We start from the raw sequence: 20331 nt of genomic DNA on the forward strand, positions 1-20331 counted from the left end.
CAGGTAATGGAAAATGTACTTATGCTGAGAATTCACTGATGAGTTCAGCACAACTGGTAACAAACTTTTGCCATCTAAATACATGGCCTCAGCACTTTCATTGAGCAATTCCAACACTGTTGGTACAACATCCATTATTGTCACTGGAGTCTTGATTATCTGATTTTCTTTAAGTTTTCCTTTCCATCTCATCACTGCTGGAACACGGATGGTTTGTTCCCAAATTCTATTCACACTGCCACCTAAATGAGATTGTTTTCTTTAAATTTTTGTTGTTTATAGAAAAACAGTCACTGATCACAGTTACACAATAGTATTGCACGGATTAAAGCAAAGTAAGAAAAGATTCTGCTTAATTATGGAGAATTTTACAATGAAATTCGCAAGTTTCCAGAGAGGACTATTTATGTGAAGCCAATCTTATAGCTTAGAACAAACTCTTAAGAAACTACAATTAAATAATATCTAGTCTTCCTGTTTGAAAAATTACATGTATCTTATGTTTCTGTTTTTGGTAATTCTTTTTCAAGATCACCTTTTTCTTTTCAAAGGTTTAATTAAAGAGGGTAATGAAAAGATAATTCCATCTTGTATGGTTGAGGAGTTAATCAAAAGACAGGATTCACCTTCTCTTCATAAAATCAAAATAAATAGTAATAACATTATCTAATGGCAAAGGAGGGATCACTCTCACCTTGCAGACACGAGGTTTCTCTTCCTCCATTGTCAGCCACACTACAACTTTCGTAAGTTTTATGAAAATGGTGACCAGTGGCTGATGTAAAGAAAACTAATGTATTATTTTCTAGATCATGTTCCTTTAATTTTCTTAATATCCTTCCAACACTCCAGTCAAGCTCCTTAAGAGCATCAAAATAAGCATCTTGTGACGAATTAGAAAATAGCCTTGATGCAAATTCTGGGTGATTAAGGTTCATGAAACTGAAAAAGAGAAGAAAAGGTTTGGAAGAAATTGATGATGACTCCAAAAATTGTACAGCATTCCTTGTAAACCGTAAGGTCAAGTTTTCGACAGCATATGGCTGTTCTATGATGTTGCTGTTTCGATAGAGAACGCAGCTTCTAACTTGAATGAAATCCATTGTGAAGTGTATAACATCATGAAGTATACTGCTGTATAAGATGAAAGCGATAATGACGATGAAAACAGTCACTATTTTACCAAGGCCATTATACCAACCGATAAAACCAACAAATGGTAGAATGTACAATAAAGGACTGAAAAACGCACAGACAGACTGCCATGTGTACACTGAATCAGATGTTGTCTTGTAGCTTTCCATGCATGGTTCTTTGTTTGCAGACGCCACGCCATACCACGAGTCGAATCCGTGATTGAGAGGTAAATATTCTGCATTTCTTCCCACTCCTAATCCCCACAAACCCACAAAACTTGTTGTGTAGCCCTTAGCTTTCAAATCTTCCGCTAGAGTTATCTCGGAGTGCTGTAAGCCTCCCGAAGATGCTAGAGATGGAATTTCTTCAAAATTCAGAAACTTACTCTTGATGATTCCAGTTCTCGGTGGCAACAATCCTGTTAACAAAGATGCAAGGGAGGCAATCCTTGAAGATTGACCGTAAAACCGTGAAAACACAACTCCTTCCTCAACCAAGCTGTCTAAGTTTGGAGTTTCTTGAGAATTATTATTGTAAAAACCCAGATCTTTCATAGAGAGATTGTCAGTCAGAAATATTATTATATTAGGAGTTCCATGAACTGAGTCATTAAGTGACAAACAAAGATGAAATATCAGAAAAGTAACCAAAGTTGCAAGTACCTTCGCCTCCATTTTATGTCGGATTTTACTGCGTAGGTGGTGTATCAGTCATGTAGTGATCATTTATCGCTGGCTCATAGTAGTTCCAGATCTCACTCTCTTCCGGTTGGATTTCGTCTGGGGAGGCGGTTGGTAGTATTGTTTCGATGTAATGACTTAATAATATAATTAGTTAGGATTAGTATTTCCTGTCATAAGAAATTTTAAATCTTTTGATCCTTTTAAGAATCCTTTTTCTAGCAAGCAAAACGTAGCAATGGAAAAAATCTTATTTTCAACTACAATAATCTTAGTTTCACACGTGAATGTAATAAAATTAAATTATTCTTCTTAAAACCCACCTGTTGGTTAATTTTCGTTTACTTTTAAATTTATTCGATATCATGGTGTTTTGTCGGCGCTGGCCATTGAGATCTTACTTTTTAATTATACTGAATGCCTAAAAACAAGTTTAATATGAGCCAGGCCTTCACACAGGTTGCATGTAGAAATATCGATGTTGGCTTGTCACAATAAGTCTTTGCAAAAATCGTAACCGCTAAGCCAGATCAAATTATTATAAATTTTGCACGTTTTTGTTCTTCACTCGTTTATCTGTCAATGTGGCTAAATACGCGTATTAAGTTGAATTAATGACGCATGACTTTCATTTGATATTATTTGCTACGTTACGGACACAAATGGAAACTATAAATTATTTATCTTTTCAAAACATAAGTCAGTTCTAGACCCCCATCAACTGAGCGAGAACCTGAGCTGGCAAAAACGATAGTAAACAATATTCCTTTAGAATGGTTCGTTCGTTGAGTTAAACTCCCCAGACCAATGAACGGAATGCCGAATAAATCGATAGAGGTAACTTCTCCACTGATCATCTGCGTTTGGCTTTCACAGAAAAACCTGTTTGTTTTACGACGTGTAAAAACCACAGAATTATTTCAGACGAAAGCTGGAGGAGTTCTTATAATTTATATATGTTTTGGAGCCGTCCTGCTCGTGTTTAAGTTCTTTTTGTTTAATTCTCTGTCCACAGAAACCGGAAAAACGTCTTTCCGAGGAGCAAGTTGCTGGTAAGTTCTAGGAATAGCTGTGGTCAGTGTTTTGTTGTTGATTCCGATAATTTTGGTCACCAGCAAAATTTTACTTAGCATATTAATCGACAATGAATGTTGCCGTTGCGGGACCTGTGATTCTTTGTCTTGGACGGGTGAAACGGAATGGTCTTGCGAATAAAAACTAAACTTTGTGATGCTAATTGTGTTTTTGGTGAGCGCGTAACAGAACCGAAGTTAAGAATGAACCACGGTAACGCGCGCTTAATACGTAATGGAATAAACTTTCCATATGCCTTCAAAGCCATGCAGCAAAAGCTTTTGTGCTCCCTGTCATAAAGAAACTCGATCTTTATTTATTTCCAATCGAAAGAAGAGGCAAAAATGGCAGTCGTTGGTTAGTTATGTTCGGCGGCTTTTCGTTAATAGGGGATGCGCTCGAATACAAAACAAAGTATTTAGATGGAAAATTCTCGAAGTACTTTAGTGCGTAGAAACTGGATTGTATGCAAAATATCTTGGGTTTGATGTTTATAGAAACAATATATACTACACCTGCCGCCAGCTTTTATCATGTGAGGTGTTCTCATGCGGCACATGATCCGTGGACGCACATATTTAATTATTCAGAACGCCAGCTTTACAAACGTCAAAAATAGAATCGATTTGTGGTTTAGGTTTACCCCGCTATCTTCCACGGAAGAAAATCCTTACAGTGAACCGCTGGTGGTAATAGCTGTTTTTAAAATGAAAATGAAAATATGAATTAACTTGGTAAATCGTGATATGTTCTAAACAAAAGCATTAACACGCGGGATCTAGTTCAGTGCGAAAATAAATTACAAGCGATTGATATGATAAAGCGTTCGCTGTACACGCTTTAGTTGTTATTCAATACGTGAAAGCATGAGATATAATTTAATTCGGTCACAGAAACGTGGGAGAGCTTTTTCGCCGGCCATAAATGAACATAATTCAACCGTGTTTTTGTGTTATTATTTGTACCGCCCTACTCTGTTCCAATTGTTTTACAAAGGAACTTGCAATAGTTTTTGAGAGATCGATCAGCTTAAAACTAGGAGCAAAGGATGTGTTCAAAACTTTTGAGTGTCCTCCTGAAATCTGAAAAGAAAATGTTTTTCTTGTATTGCAAAAATGACGAGACTTTTACGAGCGCTGATGCTATATAGTCTTGGTGAGCGGTGGCTTCATTTTGATAACAAATTTACAATGACATTACCAAGAGCTTTTTTCCAGAACTACCTAGCTGTGGACGTATTTTACTTTTCATTATTGACGTTATTTCATTTTACCTTTAAAAGTCACACGAAAGGTTTATTGTGTGTTAAAGAAAAAGTTTCAGAAAGCACAGGGGCAATGGTACAAAAAAGAGTAACCCTAAATTTCATCCTTGCCGATAAAAACCAATGAAAACCTTTTTTTATCTGGTAAAAAAATTTATACCTCCGTGTCATAGAACCCATTAGCTTTATTAATATAAACATGGAAATAATTCGATGGGTTCTCTGAGTTCTAGTCATTTCGTGTCTTCAGACAAGGAATACAAGCTGTCGGAATTGGGGGCGATTCTACAAACAAGAACCCTTTTGGTTTTCTTCGTCGAAACTACAGAACACTTTCTGTCAAAGTACATGTACCATAGAGAATATCTTGACTCACTTGAGACTGAACTGTTTGCAAACTGATGAGGGAATTTTAAAGAAATGAGCCACAAGGATCATTGTGGTCTAAAGACTAATTTAATGTTAAGGTCAAACTTTTTCGTGGAACCTTGATTTGAAATAGGAGCCAATAGTTATCATCACTCCAAATAATGAATTAGTAAATATTCCCAAATTTTCTAGAGCCTGAGTAAGGCCATGCACCCTTAGATTCACATAACGTTCAATACTGGACATAACCTTACCTTTTATCAAAAACCTTACCGTTATCAAACAATAAAACAGGAAAAACTGTGAAAAATTCTGTCAACTTTCTGTTTCCTTGTTGCTCGGTTCAATGTCCACTGACGCATAATAGACAATGAAACTAAGGAGAAGACAGGTTCCCGCCCAAACACGCCATCACTTCATGGATTGAGTAGGAGTGGGAAAGATTCGGCAACTTCAGTTATCCTGCAGACCGACAGCACGATATTTGAACAATTACTACTTCAACTGATCGAGTGAATTGTCAGTTATCAACCGTAACTAAGCACGGGGTTTTCCATCACAGTTGTGCTTTGTTTCGAAGTGAAGGCTTCATATAGCGATTACCTTTGTTACTCCGCAATCGCAATCGCAATCATAGCAGTATGTCATTTTACTATTATACCATCAGTCAATACAAGATTCCTCAATCTCTCTGTATTTTCTTGCTCCAGTCCAGTCCTTAACAGTTCAACCATTTTGATTTTGAATGTAAGCGAACCAGTCATACACGAATGGCTGCCTCTGTGCTGTGAAACAAACGTCTGTTTTATCATGTTATTTTACACCACAGTTAACTATGTTTACACTAAGGCAACAAATCGTCATTGCTTTTTCCAGATTAAATTAAGACACTTCTAGACATATTTTGCATTAAAGAGACGTGCTTGTCTTGAATACTTTTATTGAAAACCCTCATTTTATAACCTTGCCTACATAATGTGAAACGGGAGTACATTATGGTCGTCACGCTGCAAACTAACAAAACTTGCAAATAAACGAACGTGATTTGTTGACCTCCGGTCTATATCACTTGAGCATGGGAAGCTACTTAATTTTTAACTTAATTTGTTGGGTATAGCGTTATTTTGATTAATAACTTTTACTTGAGGGTTTTGATAAAGGATAAACATGCCATAACACTTCGTGTATCCAAGGAATTCAGGCACGATTTTTCTCAAGGGACGAAAATGAGTAAACCCTCTTCTAAAGCTACCTTCGAAGGAGCAAACCCACCCCAAATTGCTGGTAAGGTTTACAAGCTTGCTCAGTGCCATTGAGAATTTGTGATCAAGGTTTTAATCCTTGCAAGATTAACGGAGTCTTTCACTTATAATTAGTCATGTTTGTAGCCGAAGATTACCCTCAGTTGTACTAGACTTCGAAACAATTCTTTCTCGTTACAACTAAGAAAAGAGGAAAAAAACGTAGAAACAGAGAAACTTGAAATGTCCATAGAACTCACGATTCAATTTGGTAATGCGCAGAGACAAAAATATACTTCGCGTTTAAGGCTACCGTTATAATAGGTAATTTTCTTTTCTAATCAATCGTTTGTCTTGTAACAGTGATGAATCGCAGTTGAATTGATTAACAAATGCCGTCCATCAATAATTTAAATGTATCTACCATCTTATCCTCAAGAAAAAGTAAACATCATTCTAACTCAAACGAAACCGCTACAGTCAGTTTTCTAACTAAAAAGTATCTTACAGAAGTAGAATTCGAATGGCCAAGCCTGCTATTTGCTCAAAACTCCCAATCTAAACTTTAATCAAATAAACTACTACCATTTTTTTCTTCAAATGCTTTTGTGTATCGACACCCTGGTGCGTCAATTCCAAAGACCAGGAGACTCTCTCATTAGCTGAGGCAGTCACTGAATCAAACACTATTGTCAATTGTATGTTCTGATCGTATGCGTGGAAAAAGACTCACCAGTCAACTGACCCACATCACCTGAGTCCTACAGCCAATAACATCACGGAAGAATTAACCAATCAGATTTCACGAATCAGACTTGCAACTGTCGACTAACAAACAGCTCCTCACTTGACCCGGATGATGACTTCCGCTGAATGATGACTTCCGCTGAATGATGACTTCCGCTGAGGTTGTCAAGTCGGTAGTCACTGTTACTGAGAGCAGTTCTTTTTAGCTTTCTTCCCGTTAGAACGATCAGATTACATAATAGAATTTCTCGATAAACGTCGTAACTTTTTCTTTTTAGCACAAAGAACGAAGTAAAGAATATAGCAACGGCCAGGGCACCCTTAAGACTCACTTATTCCAAGGAAACCGTGAACAAATTGAATGAAATGCTCTTTTTCCCTAGAACTCCGCGAGGCGTTTTCCTTGTTCGACAAAGATGGCGGTGGATCAATTTCATCGTCTGAACTGGCCGCTGTCATGAGATCCCTGGGACAAAATCCAACAGAAGAAGAACTCAAGGAAATGATCGCTGATGTGGATGAAGACGGTTTGTATATATTTTTATTATGTTGTGTTACTTAAAAGAAAATTGCTCAGCCACGAGAACAGACTCTTACGCATTCTCTGGTGTTCCTATGATCAAACCCTCCAGTCTGCTACTCTCTGGATTTGTTCTCGGTTGTCCCGAGTTAGAATTCTTGGCTGCACTTTGTATGTAGCCAACTGGTCGGTCTCTTGCCGGTTGGAGTTTTTAAACACTTTGTTTCTTCAGAATGTTTCAATTTGTTCGTATTGGCCTTGAAAAGTCCCATTGGGGAAGTGGCCAATTAAGTTTTGTTTCGAAATTTATGAGGATAAAACATTTCACTTCTGCGCTTTGCAATCTATTGTTGTTTTATTTATTGACAGGAAATGGTGAGATAGACTTTGAAGAGTTTCTTCAAATGATGTCCAAAAAAATTACAACATGTGATACAGAGGAGGAAATCAGAGACGCTTTCAGAGTGTTTGACAAAGATGGAAACGGTCTGATTAGTTCGCATGAGTTACGACAAATTATGATGAATCTCGGTGAGAAACTAACAGATGAAGAAGTGGATGAGATGATGAGAGAGGCAGATCTTAATGGTGATGGGCAAATTGATTACGAAGGTAAATTATAAAGTCATCATTGTTTGTGAATAGATCAACATCAACTAGCACTGATAGAGCGCTACTCGATTGAGTGTCCTAAAACGAACCAAAGAAATCACAACAGCCAATCATAGTAAGGTAAATATCACCAGCGACCAATGAGAACTCGAATTAAGAACAAACAAACTGACTGTAGCGCGTTTCAGTTTTGAATCCGATTGGCTAAGAAAGTGGCGCGACTGTTCTGGACTAATCACACAGCAAAGAAAAGTAAAACCAAAGCAATCCAGGATTACTTTCGGCACTCGATTGAAAATGTCTCCAGTCACTTGTTTCTTTTAGAATACTTTAGGGGCTCCTTAATAGTCTGCCCACAAATTTCAAATTATCAGTGTTCTTGTGTTAAAGTTTTCCAACTTACACTGAACATGGGATTTGCGCAGTGATGCTTGCTCAAACAGGACAGGACTTCCTTCCTGATATCTGAAACGGACGGAACTGAGGCTTGCTAGTAGCGGGTCATTGCTGAGACCCTGCTGAAGGATTTAGAAAACATTCATATACATATTTCAAATAATAAATTCTTCCATTCCTGATGCACTAACTGAATCACTGTTCTTTTTTCCACTGCAGAATTCCGATTTTTGATGACAAAGTAACGACGTTTTGCCATGTGAAAAGGGCTCAGGCGCTTAAAAAGGCAGAGAGCTCTGAAGCTTGATCGAAGCCACTGCATTTGTCCAAATTGAGTAACCTTTATCAACAAGGGTTACAAGTTGAAAATGCCGTCGAAGTATATAGCTATGATTAGAAGGGAGGCAATTTGCAGTGCAAAAAGGCAAACGATTTATCGAGCTTCACCACCGGCATGCTTTTATGGACTCTGTGTTTGACACCGCTGTGTTTTGCAGAAAATTTGTCTGCTACATACATTATTCAAATCTCACATGGTCACATGGTCACATGTTACCATATAGTTATTATAGCTTGAAAGGAATCACAAGAAGGATTTTTTCTTTTCACTTCAAAATGAAGCTTATATCGCGCAAGCGATTATTATATATTTGACTTGCAAAGATCGAGTTTAAAGTTATAAAAGAAGCCAAATTTCAACCAAGAATCATTTTCTCTATACGAATTATTACGATAAACTGTGGAATCGGTTTTCTATTAACTTAATTATGAAGAGAAACATTAATCGTTATTTTTCTTAATTTACTTCTGACATTTTTAAGCGTTATTAGCTGCATTTTGGATAAGGTTACCTTAGGTTTGAGTGGGAAGATTTTATTCATCCACGTTGTTTTTAATTTACTGCGATTCTACTTGATGTGCGCACAGAAGGGCATTTGCTCTAATAACGAATCAAAGGCTTGGCCGAATTCTGTAACATATGTCTTGAATGTGAAAATAACATACAAACCTTGAAATCAAAAAACCAATATGTCGATTTTTTTGTGATATGCTAAAATACCACAATTGATCTTTTTTTTCTGATTTTATGATGAGAAATACATCCTCTTGCCAAACAGTAAATATGCCACAAGCGATTTTCATCGTTTGGTTAATCATTTACATGGTTAATGGTCTCTGAAATCTATTTCTTATATTATTTCTGCCATTTGTTCATTAGTACTGTTAATATTTTCATTACTTTTTTTAAAGAAAAGAATGCATGTGATTTCAGAGAGAGTTGGCATATCTGTAGAATATAAGGAAGTTTTTACTATCAACCATATTACATTATAATATTATAAAAGATAATTTCTAACTCTTGGTTGCGATAAGCGATTAACGACGAGCAAGGTTATCTATCCTGCAATAAGTTATGAACTGAAGTGATTTTTAAAAATGGAGACCAGTTCTTCAGTTTTACATTTTTACTCCGGCATTTCTCCAGCAAGTTATCTCAATAACTAAAACGTCAATAAAATTTAAATCAAACTGGCTTTGTGAATCATTCTATTATCGATTATCCTGGGGTTATGCTCGATGAAGAGCTTCACTGGACAGAGCATACCGACCCTATTTACAACCAAGTCAACAAGCGTTTAGGACTTTTCGCACGGATAAAATCTTGCAGCGAAGTGTCTATAACACCATTATTGGCCATCCTTTAAAGGAATATCTCACTTCTCTTGGCAACTACTTGAAAGCCAATCGGCAGCATGAGGGATTTATTCCTATCGTTTTCGTTTTTTCTTTTATTATTTTATATACTTTTTTATATACTTTTTACACTGTCTATTGTTTACATAGTTAGTATTTGTGTATTTCTCGTAAGGGCACACTTAATTTGGAGCCTCGCTCTGTTTTGTGTCCCGCACCCTTGTCCTCCGTTCTCTTCTGTGTCTTGTTCATATGTATATTTTAGTCCTTTTAGTATTGTAAGTATGGTGAAAGCGATTAAATAAGAATAAATAAATCCTTTGTAATACCGACACTACATGGGGTTTTTTTGTTTGTTTTGTTTTAACGACTTCACCGGGTGTGACTAGATCCGGAAGGGTTAGTGCAAACGGAACACAAGGTCCATGCGAGGCACCACCCCTCCACCCAATTCACCCTGGATAGACACTGCACAAAGATAGACCACAACACCGGGCACTACGTACCCTACTCTTTTCGAGGAGTGTGTGGGTTCTTTAACGTCCCACAAATTTAAATCACATATAAGGGCTTGTGAGACGGGACCTCCATTTATCGTCCCTATCCGAGAAGACTAGAAAGTCTAACCTTTTGCAGATATTATTACAAAGGCAGCACTTTCTACTCAGTTATTAAAGACCCTGAGTGTTGGTCCGGCCGGATTTGAACTCTCGACCTCCCGCACAACAGTCCGGCGCTATACCAATTGAGCTAACCGGGTGGCGGTTAACTGTGGGTCACTTCCAGGAAAACCCTTGAACAGTTACAAAATCGTGCTGCCCGCATTGTTTTAAGGTGAGTCCTCTAAAGACACTTTTAATGTTTTAGAGTGGGCCGAGTTAGAAATGATGCGAAAAAAGACATGGACGTGTTTTAGTTTAAAATATATATACTTAAATATACTAGTACCTCTAGTATGTTATTAGAAGCCAGAATGTACATGGCTATGACACTCGCAGAAGAACCGATTTGCACTTGCTCAAACCGAAGCTAAACCTTGGGAAACGAACTTTTAAATATTTAGGCTCAACCCCTTTTAATCTGTTGCCTCGTCACATTCAGAACGCAGAATACTTTCTTCCTTTAAATTTCTGATGATTACTTACGATTTTAAACATTTTGTATTTTTAAATTGTTATATCATGTATTTTTAAATTATTCTACTCTTTAGTCCAGAGCCCCTCTGGATACCAGCCTCATGGCTGATTGGGTCACTGTGGTAAAATAAAGTCCACCTTACCTTACCTATGCAGCAGAAGGCTAAAAACTTATAGTTGAATAATTTGAAGCTGCTTTTGAATGATGAACCTAGAGTATTCGACCTTCCACTACTCACCTCTCCCATCCCCCCCTCACTCATCCTTAGGTCACTTAGGTGCACGCGCTTCATATAGTAGGGCCTCGTCGCATAAAGCTGCACATTTTTCGGTCACCATTCCCCACTCTGACAACTGGGAGCATCTAAGGTTTCTTGTGGGTTTCTTTCTAGGTTCTAGGATTTCATCTCGCCGTTTGAAAACGAGTCATTTAAGCTGAGAGAGAATGTACTGTGTCTTTGCCCTTGAGTAATATTCACGTCTGTGTAGCGGCAAATGCCGCAGTAGTTGTTATTGTTCATTGCTCTCGTGACAAAATCTCTACAAAATTATGAAGCTACACACGGGGGCAAGCAAACACTACTTTGTCTACCCAGTTTAAAGGCAATGTTTGCCTTAGAAAAAGTTAATACGGAAATCCGGTTCGTTGATCTGCGACAGCGAGTCAATCAATCAATCAATAATGTGAATGAAGATGTCGGTTTACCACATGGGTCATTAACATTACATGTTGATCAAGCCTAATTACGGAATGCTTTCAAAAACATTGGAATTAGGCTCGATTTGAGTCGAAGATTGGCTTGCGGTGCAATAAAAAAGATAAACATTTTGGTCCAATTTCTCAGGGATGGTAAGTGGTAACTGTTGATATAAGTAATACAAACACTATGACAGATGAAATGAAGCAATAGACAAAATGTCGCTAAGCGGAAAGTTTCTTCCAATTTTTCCCTTAGGGAACTTTTGTATGAATGCGCAATATGAATTAATGCAAAAGAATGCGAAAGAGACGAGAGGAAACGTAAATTTATGGTACTATTCCTTTGAAAAGGGAACGTCACTACTCATTGTGAATAATCAGAGAAACTTTTTAAAGTCCGTGTAATTACGCACGAAACAAGAGTGTGAGAAAAAATTGATCGCAAGATGGAAATGAAGGATAACAGATAAGCTGAAATGGACTAGATCGCTTGCTGTCAGCACTATTCTAACACTTAAGAAGAAATCAGCAAACATCTTTTTTTCGCGCCTGGGTTAATTCTTATATTTTGCACGTCAAGTTATTTCTAACCAGATGTGTTCACGGTTTATTCATAAAATTGTTCTCCCAAAGGCAAATGTTTAATTATTCTCCGCCGTTGAAGGCCTGACCTTAAATTTTCATGAACTTGTTGTCATAATCAAGTCAAGAAACAAATCAGTACCTTAAGGCCAGATTATTTTTAAAGCACTACAGCCGTTCTTTCGCTATGATCTTCCACAAGTACCAATATTCGATAAAATACAAAACAGGCTGTAATTAACTTCATAAGTCACAACTATTCAGTTTGGAAGATATCATAATTCTCAATTCAAAGGTGGTGGACGAGAAGTTCCTGAAGATCAAGTCATGGCCGTTTATCTATAGCTTTACAGCAAACTTCTGGTGGTCCTTACATTTCGCTTTGGGGTTTGAGTGATAAAATTCAAAACGTTTTACTTTTGCTCATTGACACCTCGTAAACGGCCATGGCCATTATTCAAATCAGCTATTTCTGCATGAGTTTTGTTTTTCTCCTTTTCTCACAAAAGAAATAACAATTAATCAGCCGTTATTACAACGTGTCCAAGCTAAGACAACAAGGTCCTTGGCTGTAGTCTTGAGGATTATTAACTTTCTGAAACAGACAAAATAAAGAAAAAGAATGTTCTTCAACCAGGTTTTGCTGTGTTTCATAATGAGAGGACAAACCTTGGTTTGGCCTTTCATCCAATCAAATCCAGATATTGTATTTTGAGACAGGTGCTACAGTGAGTCAATAGATTTAAAATGGAAATTAGCCCAAAGTGTTCGGCGAGCACACAAAACGTTATGACGTCAGAAAAGCCAAACATAAGAAAATTTATGCGAATTTTGTCCGTATGTATTGATTGCTACGATCTGCAGTTGTTTATCATTGGGAACATCCGTCCACCGCAAACTGAGGTGTATGAGCTGCCAAGTAGAAACGAGAAAAATTCAGAATCATGGTGAATATTCGTAACAGAGGATAAAGAACTCGTTTTGCTTTTAGCACTGAGCTGATTGCGGCTAGCCTGCAACTCGTTCGTTTAAACGAATACTCGCTTTAGGTTATAAAACCCAAATGCAAGACAGCGCGCGCAAGACTCAGACATACATGATAAGTTGCGACTTGTTCATGCCTCTTCAAAGACGTTTACTTGCTCTAACACGGTTTTTATTTTCTTTTTTAGGTCGAACGCCAACTTACTGAAGAACAAGTTAATGGTAAGATGTCGCTTAGCTTTAAAATATCTAGAGATGTTATTTATATTTTGATTGTAATACTACAATGTTGCGCTGACCAGACGAGAACGCTTGTAATGAAACTAAACTGTCTCTTCATGCACAGAGTTACGAGAGGCTTTCTCGCTTTTCGACAAAGATGGAAGTGGGACAATTTCGAATGAAGAGCTCGAAGTGGTGATGAAGTCTCTTGGGCAGAACCCAACTGAAGACGAACTCCAGGAAATGATTCGCGAAGTTGATGTGGATGGTAAATTAAATGTTAAGTCACTTGGAAGTTTTGCTCCTTAGTCTGACTGTCAGCTGACGAAAATCTTTACAGAAAAAAACAAAAATGTAAATTACTGCAAAAATTGACAAATTTCCTAGAATAAACCCGAACAGTTTTTAATTCGGTTTATTTTATCTAGATTACAAAAACTTTAACAAGTTAAGGTGCGGTTTAGTAGAGATTTTGCGCGAATGTGTAAAATGCCACAGAAACGTGAGAAGCAAGATTGTGTATTTGTAATGTTCCTCTTCAATATGGGATTAGATGTGAAATGTGATAAATCAAGTGGAGACTACCTCACATTTAACCATTTTTGTTCGCTGTTAGATTCCATTCGGCCCCGCTGTAAAAAAAGAAAAATTAATCTACAGTTAATCACCAAATACATCCTAACAATAAAGTAGATTTTCTGCAGCTGGCTGGCGATTTTGTACGAGCTACTTTCTCGTGGGGCAAATTTTATTGCAAGGGCTTAACTATCTAAAGGTAAACAAAAACTAACTACTTTTCTTGTTTCAAGAGAAAATTATTCAGTTCGCATTTGATGGAAAATTAATTTCTGTTAGATCCCATTTTTTTCTGTCCACTTGCTATGAAATCCAGATTAACATAATGAAACCTCGTGCACGTATTATGTACACTTTCCAATTTTCAAGCGCGCGCTTCAAGAAAATTGATTTTCTTCTCTAATAAGTGCAAGAAACACATGCATTCCTACTACTTCAAAATTTTAATCGCAGATGGTTCCTCAAAATAAATTATTTTCTTTTATTAGTAGCTTTTCCTTTTCACTTCTTTGGAGACCCAACTTTCGTTCATTTTTTATCAGTGTGTGATTTTCAGGAAATATTTTATCGAAAAAGTACCATTCAGGTAAACAAAGAGCCACACGGAAAAATGAATCTTTGTAAATTAAAAGTGAAGTTTTTTTCCGTGCCGGTTTTGAGAAAAACTTCCTGATACAATATAATACTAGTAAAAAAAAAAAAAAAGGCGAAGATCCTCTATGACAAAAAGCTGCAAGTAAATAAGATTATTTTGAAATGGAAGTATTACATGATTTCAATCGGAAGACATGACCAAGTTGTTTACTTTGTAATATTTGGAACATTGAATGTGTTTTTCTATTCATTTCTGTGCCGGATCAAACCGCCAACCCAAAACAGTAGTGATCTGTGGTATGTAAATTTTAGTGGATTTTTCGTCAAATCTCATATTGTTTTGTATTGTAATTCAATGAAAAACAAACATCGATGAGTCATTTTCTGTCGTAATGAAATCCAACTCTCGAATGTTGAGATGAAGGGAGATAGTGGTGAATTCTTTGGCTGTTCTTTTTAGTTGATCAAACAGTCTGGTGCTACCTTTAAGTTTCCTCGGTTTGAATATAGGTGTTAATATTTTCATTGTCTAAAAGTAATATCAATGGAGCTTCCTAAACGTGGTGTTCGCCTTACAGGGCCATTAGTAGACGCTATGTAAAGCAAAGGCCCCTGGGACATAGCAATAGTTTGCACATTGAAAATACATTCCTTGGAAGGATAAGCTATGTAGCTCCCAGCGTAACTTGGGCGTATTCTTATTGGAGATTGAAAGGAGATAAGTTTTGGCATTCAGTGGTTACTTAAAGGGAAAGTCAGGTTATGATGCTTATCGTGAAAAAATTGAAATATTTCATGCTTAATTTTGACTCGGAAGTCACGTTTCAGACTTGGTTGACCAAATCAGCGATGAAATCAACTGAAACGTGTCTTGTTTAGTTTGAAGAAGGCTACATGTACATGGTTGCAGATTAATTTCAACTTACGTCAAGGGCTGAGGCACATTTTCTTTAGAACCGAACAAGAAAGGCAATTAAATGAGAAAAAACTGCAGATAAAGCGGATGACAAAGTAAATGTTTTTCAAAAACAACCGGGAACATAGATGAAATGTACGTCAATTTCCGAAGCTTTAATCAGCCAGTTGGCAGCTGTCGCAGTCAGCTGGACACGAATGTTTTAACACATACCTATATCTCGATCTCTCTTAAAATTGGGATTTTTCAGTTAATCGCCTTCATTTTCATTCGCAGGAGATCCTTGTAATTTTTCTTTTTGCCAAATTTGTTATAAAACTATCAATTCATGAAATGAGTTTGATTAATTATTCAGGACAGGATGATCAATTCAAACATAACCAGCTCTTTGAGATTGACTGAGAGACTTCATTCATCCGCTAAATTCTGTTTTAATTTTAAACAAACAAAATATCGAACATCTTGTGCTCTATTCAAACTTGTGTCCACGACTTGCAACTTGTCATCTAATTTTGATAAATTTTTAATGGTGCATCCTGTGTTTCAGGCAAATTTTCATTTGGTCACAAGCCTAACTTTCTCCTGTTTGTCGCACGTGCTCAGATAATTCTAAATACCATTTTGTCGGTGTGGTTTGATTGTATTGCATTTTGCCTTCATACGACGCGTGATCCCGATAAGAATATTGGCTCTCTTGAGATGTAGAGGAAAGATGTCCTTCGGCTTCCACATCCGAACTCAATGTATTTCATAGAAAGCGTATTACTATAACACTCATCAGACTCGTTTTTAATCAATTTTTCATCGGTTTTCTGTGTAGGATGATGTTTGTATTTTGTTACCCGGCCTGCTATCACGGATGTTCTTGAGTAACTACCTGTTTGCTAAAAGATTGCTCTTCTTTTGTGAGTATTATTGGAACGGGGTGAACTATCCAAACCACTGTCGCAATAAAGCACTATCACCCATATAATTAGATATTTGGGATCTTGTTAAGCTAGTTTCCATGCATAGGTAACACGCTGCTTTCTTGGATGTTTAGCGTTTAGTTGGCTGCATACAATTGTTTTTGAACACTGACACAAACACATGGTTTTTTGAAAGAGTTAATTGTTCAGGTGACCACAAAAAGTTTTATAGTGGAATATAATTTCAAACTGCTATTAATCAACACTCTTCAAAACATCGCCCTATGAAATAAATCAGTGAATTACAAATAAATAACATGACAATGCCAGGGTCTAATTAGGTCTTAATTCTAGAAAAAACCTTTATTTGAATTTTTTTGTGGATTAGTTATTTCAAATTTCCTTCAGAAGGTCTGACGACAGCCCGTCTGCACGATTAATCCGGCTTTTGTTTGTATTGAATAATGGACATATTTCTTAGAAGTTTCAACAAAGAATCAATTAATAAAAGTGTTTACCGTGTAAGAATGTATATCGTTTGAACGCTAAATGGTCGCAGAAGCCTACTCATTGTCAAGAATCTAAGCGTAAATGCAGCTAAATTAATGAATCTCAATTGTATCTTTCATGAGAACTAAAACCTTTTGTAGTGATATCAAACTAAGTTATCACACCTTGGTGAAAATGACAATTGTTAAGAGTAGTAGCTTGTGTAGAGCAATACGATAAGGCACCCTTATTTGGGGAGGCTTCCGAATATTTCGCGGTTCTTTTTAAAAGCAAGTTTAGTTGTATATGACGGGTATATTTGTAGTGTCACTACGAGGTTAGGGTACACTTAGAATTAGGTGTGGTTAGCCTCTCCTGTCAGGGTCGAGTTTTATAACTCTGGAAATACTTACGAAGTGGATAATGGCTCATTTTGTAAAGTGTTGACTCGGAACAATTTGCACAAAAGAACTCGAAAGTGGCGATGTTAAGTACATTGAACAGTTCTCAAATGAGTGAGGTAAAGTCGTCCGCTTTTTTATGGAAGAAGAAGGACATTAGCATTTCAAAACCCATTTCAAAGGAAAGAAATCCTTAGCACCCAGTGTTGTCTTGCTCTAGGTCTGTAGAGTAACCATCTTACCATCTAAAGGCGTTAAAATGCTACCACTTAGTTAAAATTACAGCTGCACTTTGTTAGATTAAACAAGTCGCTGTCCATGATGAAGCACATTTTAGGTTCTTTGCAACTTGTCCAACCATGTCGCAACCTTTAATGAAGACGACTTTTGTTAGAATACGGTGAATTTCATTTCTTCACACGCTCGTGGTTGTCTTTTCTACCGTTTTTATTCTTAATTTCCAATATGTTCAAGTGTTTATTAGAAAAGTATGTTTATGCAGAGATTCGCCCTAAAGAAGTTACGCGAAATTTAGTTTACAAACAAGAATTTTGTACAAATGCAGCTAAAATGAGATCCCTTAATTTGTTATCTCAAGGAAACGGTGAGGTGGATTTTGAAGAATTCTTGCTGATGATGAAGAAGCAGATGCAAGCGAGGGACACCGAGAGTGAAATACGAGAAGCATTTCGAGTGTTTGACAAAAATGGAGACGGAATGATTAGGTACTATCATGGAAATTCTTCACAGTTCAATTTATATTTCTCTTACAAACAAAAAAAATTCCGTTAATTAAAGTAAAAGATATCCCGTTTTTTTATGAAACGCGACCAGTCAAAGCTTTCTAATTTACATCTAGTGGCAAGTAGCCCTTTTATGAACTTGCTTAAATTTTGCACTTGTTCTGTAAGGGCCGGGGAAATCGGGGTTAAAAAATGTTTCAAGAACGTTCACAGAATCGCTTTTCACTTATACGTTCCAGGTAATCCCATCAGTTCCAGACTTCACCTTACGCTAACAGTGTGTACCCTTAATTCCACATAGTCTATACATGAAAAAAATCTGCAGTATTTGCTTTCAGTTTCCTTGTTTTAATTTCCGAATGTGCAAGAATGGGTCTCAAATTTGTATTAACCTACAAAAGTCCATGTTGTTCAGTATTTTTTTATCTTTATTTACTTATTGGCTCATTTATTGTTCCGTCAGTCATTCAGAACTTCGTAATGTGATGACGAGCCTCGGAGAGAAGTTAACAGAGGAAGAAGTTAGTGAAATGATGAAAGAAGCTGATCTGAATGGAGACGGATACATCAACTTTGAGGGTATAGTAGATAAACTGTTATTTGTCAGTTTGCTCTTTGATATCTTGTAGACAGTTTCAGACAAGGAATGTATATCGTGGAATTAAAAATGGTATTGTTCGAGATATATGTACTTGAGACAAGACAAAAAAAACATCTTCGTGTTGTTCAAACTATATCGGGAAATATTGATGCCCGGTATTTACCGTTTTGGACTCTGGATTTAAAAGGTCTGGGTTCGAGTGTCTAGCCGGGTACGGGTAATTGTGTTTGCGTTCTCGGCTGAGACACTGAATTAACTCTCTCGATGCCTGTCTACACCCTTATCCATCATAACAAATGGCTGCCAGACGAAATAAGATGGACTAACATCCTGAAAAGGTAGAAGAGCAACAATTCCTTTCGCTTCATGTAACAGAAACTGACCCCTTTAAGAAACTCCCTCCTACAAAGTAATGCCCAAATTAATGATCTATTAATTTTTTAAACCTGCATTATATTGATATAATTTTATTCTATCCTCAGAGTTTGTGATCATGGTGTCAAACATTGAAAAGAACCCAGAGGCTCCCCCTCAATATTTGTAATGCCCAAAATTAATAATTAATAATTAATAATTAATAAGTAATGCCCAAATTAATGATCTATTAATTTTTTAAATCTGCATTATATTGATATAATTTTATTCTATCCTCAGAGTTTGTGATCATGGTGTCAAACATTGAAAAGAACCCAGAGGCTCCCCCTCAATATTTGTTAGCTACTAAGTAGTTTTTTAATCCATCTGACATGATTGGAACGTTTCTTCATCTAGCAATGAAGAGTTATTTATTGCCAATAAAGAAAGGTGTAGGAATGAAGTATGAAGTAGAACCGAGGAAGTGTATATAGCATGTAAATATATGTGTAAATTTGTAAATAGAAAAATATTGTAGGGGACAGTTCCGCCTTTTGTCTAGCATGACATATTAACCCAGAGTTGATATTAGCAAAGTTAAGTATGCAATAACTACTTTATGTTCAAACATTTTTTTAACTCTTAGCGGTTTAATCAGCTGACCCTCTGTCGTTCAAAGATTACAGAGAAGAACAAGCTCCCACAAGTTGACTCTCTCGACGATTAATTAATTCCTACCTGTACGCTGTTAACTGCCTCTGTTGTACATTATTTCATGACTGACTTGTCAGATGATCTGCTAACTTAACAGACATTTCCACAAATTTTAAGATCGACATACTGGAGTTCTGCTTTATGTAATTGTTGTTTTGATAAACTTTTATATTACATCAAAGTTGATATTAGCATTAAATTTAAGTCAAACAGTTTCGTTCCATCTGTGTTCATTGGCAGTTGAAAAAACTTTGAGGCCCCAAATCCCGTGTGTGAATGTAGGTTTCTTTTTATAAACCTTCTAGAAGGAGGAAGATTGATCCACTCTGTCAGCTTCTAAGCTTTTACTGACTTCAGTTAACAGGCTGTTGATGGCAGTTTGGGCTGAGATTCAAAGCCATGGAATATAAACGGTTCGTAGGCGAGAAAAGGAAGGCGAAGTATAAAGGTACATATGGATCGGAAGTGAGAGTTGAAAGATAAGGATACAACTAGAGAGGGGTGGATGTGAGATGAGATCAGCAAAAGATTGGGAAAAAGTGGGAGGCTGAAGGTGCGAAACAAATTCACAAAGGTGGTGGAGGGGGGGGGAGGGGGGAGTTGGTGGTGGAGGATGGGGGTGGAGGGAGACTGGGGAGACGAAGGAGGTAAAATTAGATCTAGTGAGGTAGAAAAT

At 36.9% G+C, this 20331-nt stretch overlaps 3 protein-coding genes across 5 annotated transcripts in view; 2 read left to right on the forward strand and 1 right to left on the reverse strand.

The window, feature by feature from the left end:
- LOC111331886 (steryl-sulfatase) overlaps window positions 1–4024 on the reverse strand; it is a 4924-nt gene extending 900 nt beyond the window's left edge. Inside the window, exons 1-3 of the mRNA XM_022937095.2 lie at window positions 3407–4024; window positions 695–1954; window positions 1–242 (exon numbers count right to left, since the gene is read on the reverse strand). The exon at window positions 1–242 is cut by the window's left edge and continues 64 nt beyond it. Of these exons, the coding sequence (XP_022792830.1) occupies window positions 1–242; window positions 695–1811 (1359 nt within the window). The 5' untranslated portion in view covers window positions 1812–1954; window positions 3407–4024. The remainder of the gene's footprint in view (window positions 243–694; window positions 1955–3406) is intronic.
- LOC111331888 (calmodulin-alpha) lies at window positions 2498–9570 on the forward strand. The gene is made up of 5 exons (XM_088725754.1): window positions 2498–2654; window positions 2833–2869; window positions 6896–7039; window positions 7402–7644; window positions 8260–9570. Exons 1-5 carry the CDS (start codon window positions 2625–2627, stop codon window positions 8283–8285), a joined length of 480 nt encoding a protein of 159 aa, XP_088581880.1. The 5' UTR covers window positions 2498–2624; the 3' UTR covers window positions 8286–9570.
- Window positions 9571–11609: 2039 nt separating this feature from the next.
- On the forward strand, window positions 11610–19868 carry LOC148729683 (calmodulin-like). Of its 3 annotated transcripts, none has more exons than XM_088762572.1 (6): window positions 11610–11721; window positions 13326–13359; window positions 13484–13627; window positions 17842–17968; window positions 18450–18565; window positions 19242–19868. In XM_088762572.1, exons 1-6 carry the CDS (start codon window positions 11719–11721, stop codon window positions 19313–19315), a joined length of 498 nt encoding a protein of 165 aa, XP_088618698.1. In that variant the 5' UTR covers window positions 11610–11718; the 3' UTR covers window positions 19316–19868. The 3 variants fall into 3 exon arrangements, with proteins under 3 accessions (XP_088618698.1, XP_088618699.1, XP_088618697.1); XM_088762573.1 differs by lacking the exons at window positions 11610–11721; window positions 19242–19868 and adding exons at window positions 12973–13100; window positions 19070–19234; XM_088762571.1 differs by lacking the exon at window positions 11610–11721 and adding an exon at window positions 12974–13100.
- The last annotated feature ends 463 nt before the right edge of the window (window positions 19869–20331 follow it).

Source organism: Stylophora pistillata, chromosome 6 (assembly GCF_964205215.1).
Source record: "Stylophora pistillata chromosome 6, jaStyPist1.2, whole genome shotgun sequence".
In the NCBI taxonomy this organism is placed as follows: Eukaryota; Metazoa; Cnidaria; class Anthozoa; order Scleractinia; family Pocilloporidae; genus Stylophora; species Stylophora pistillata.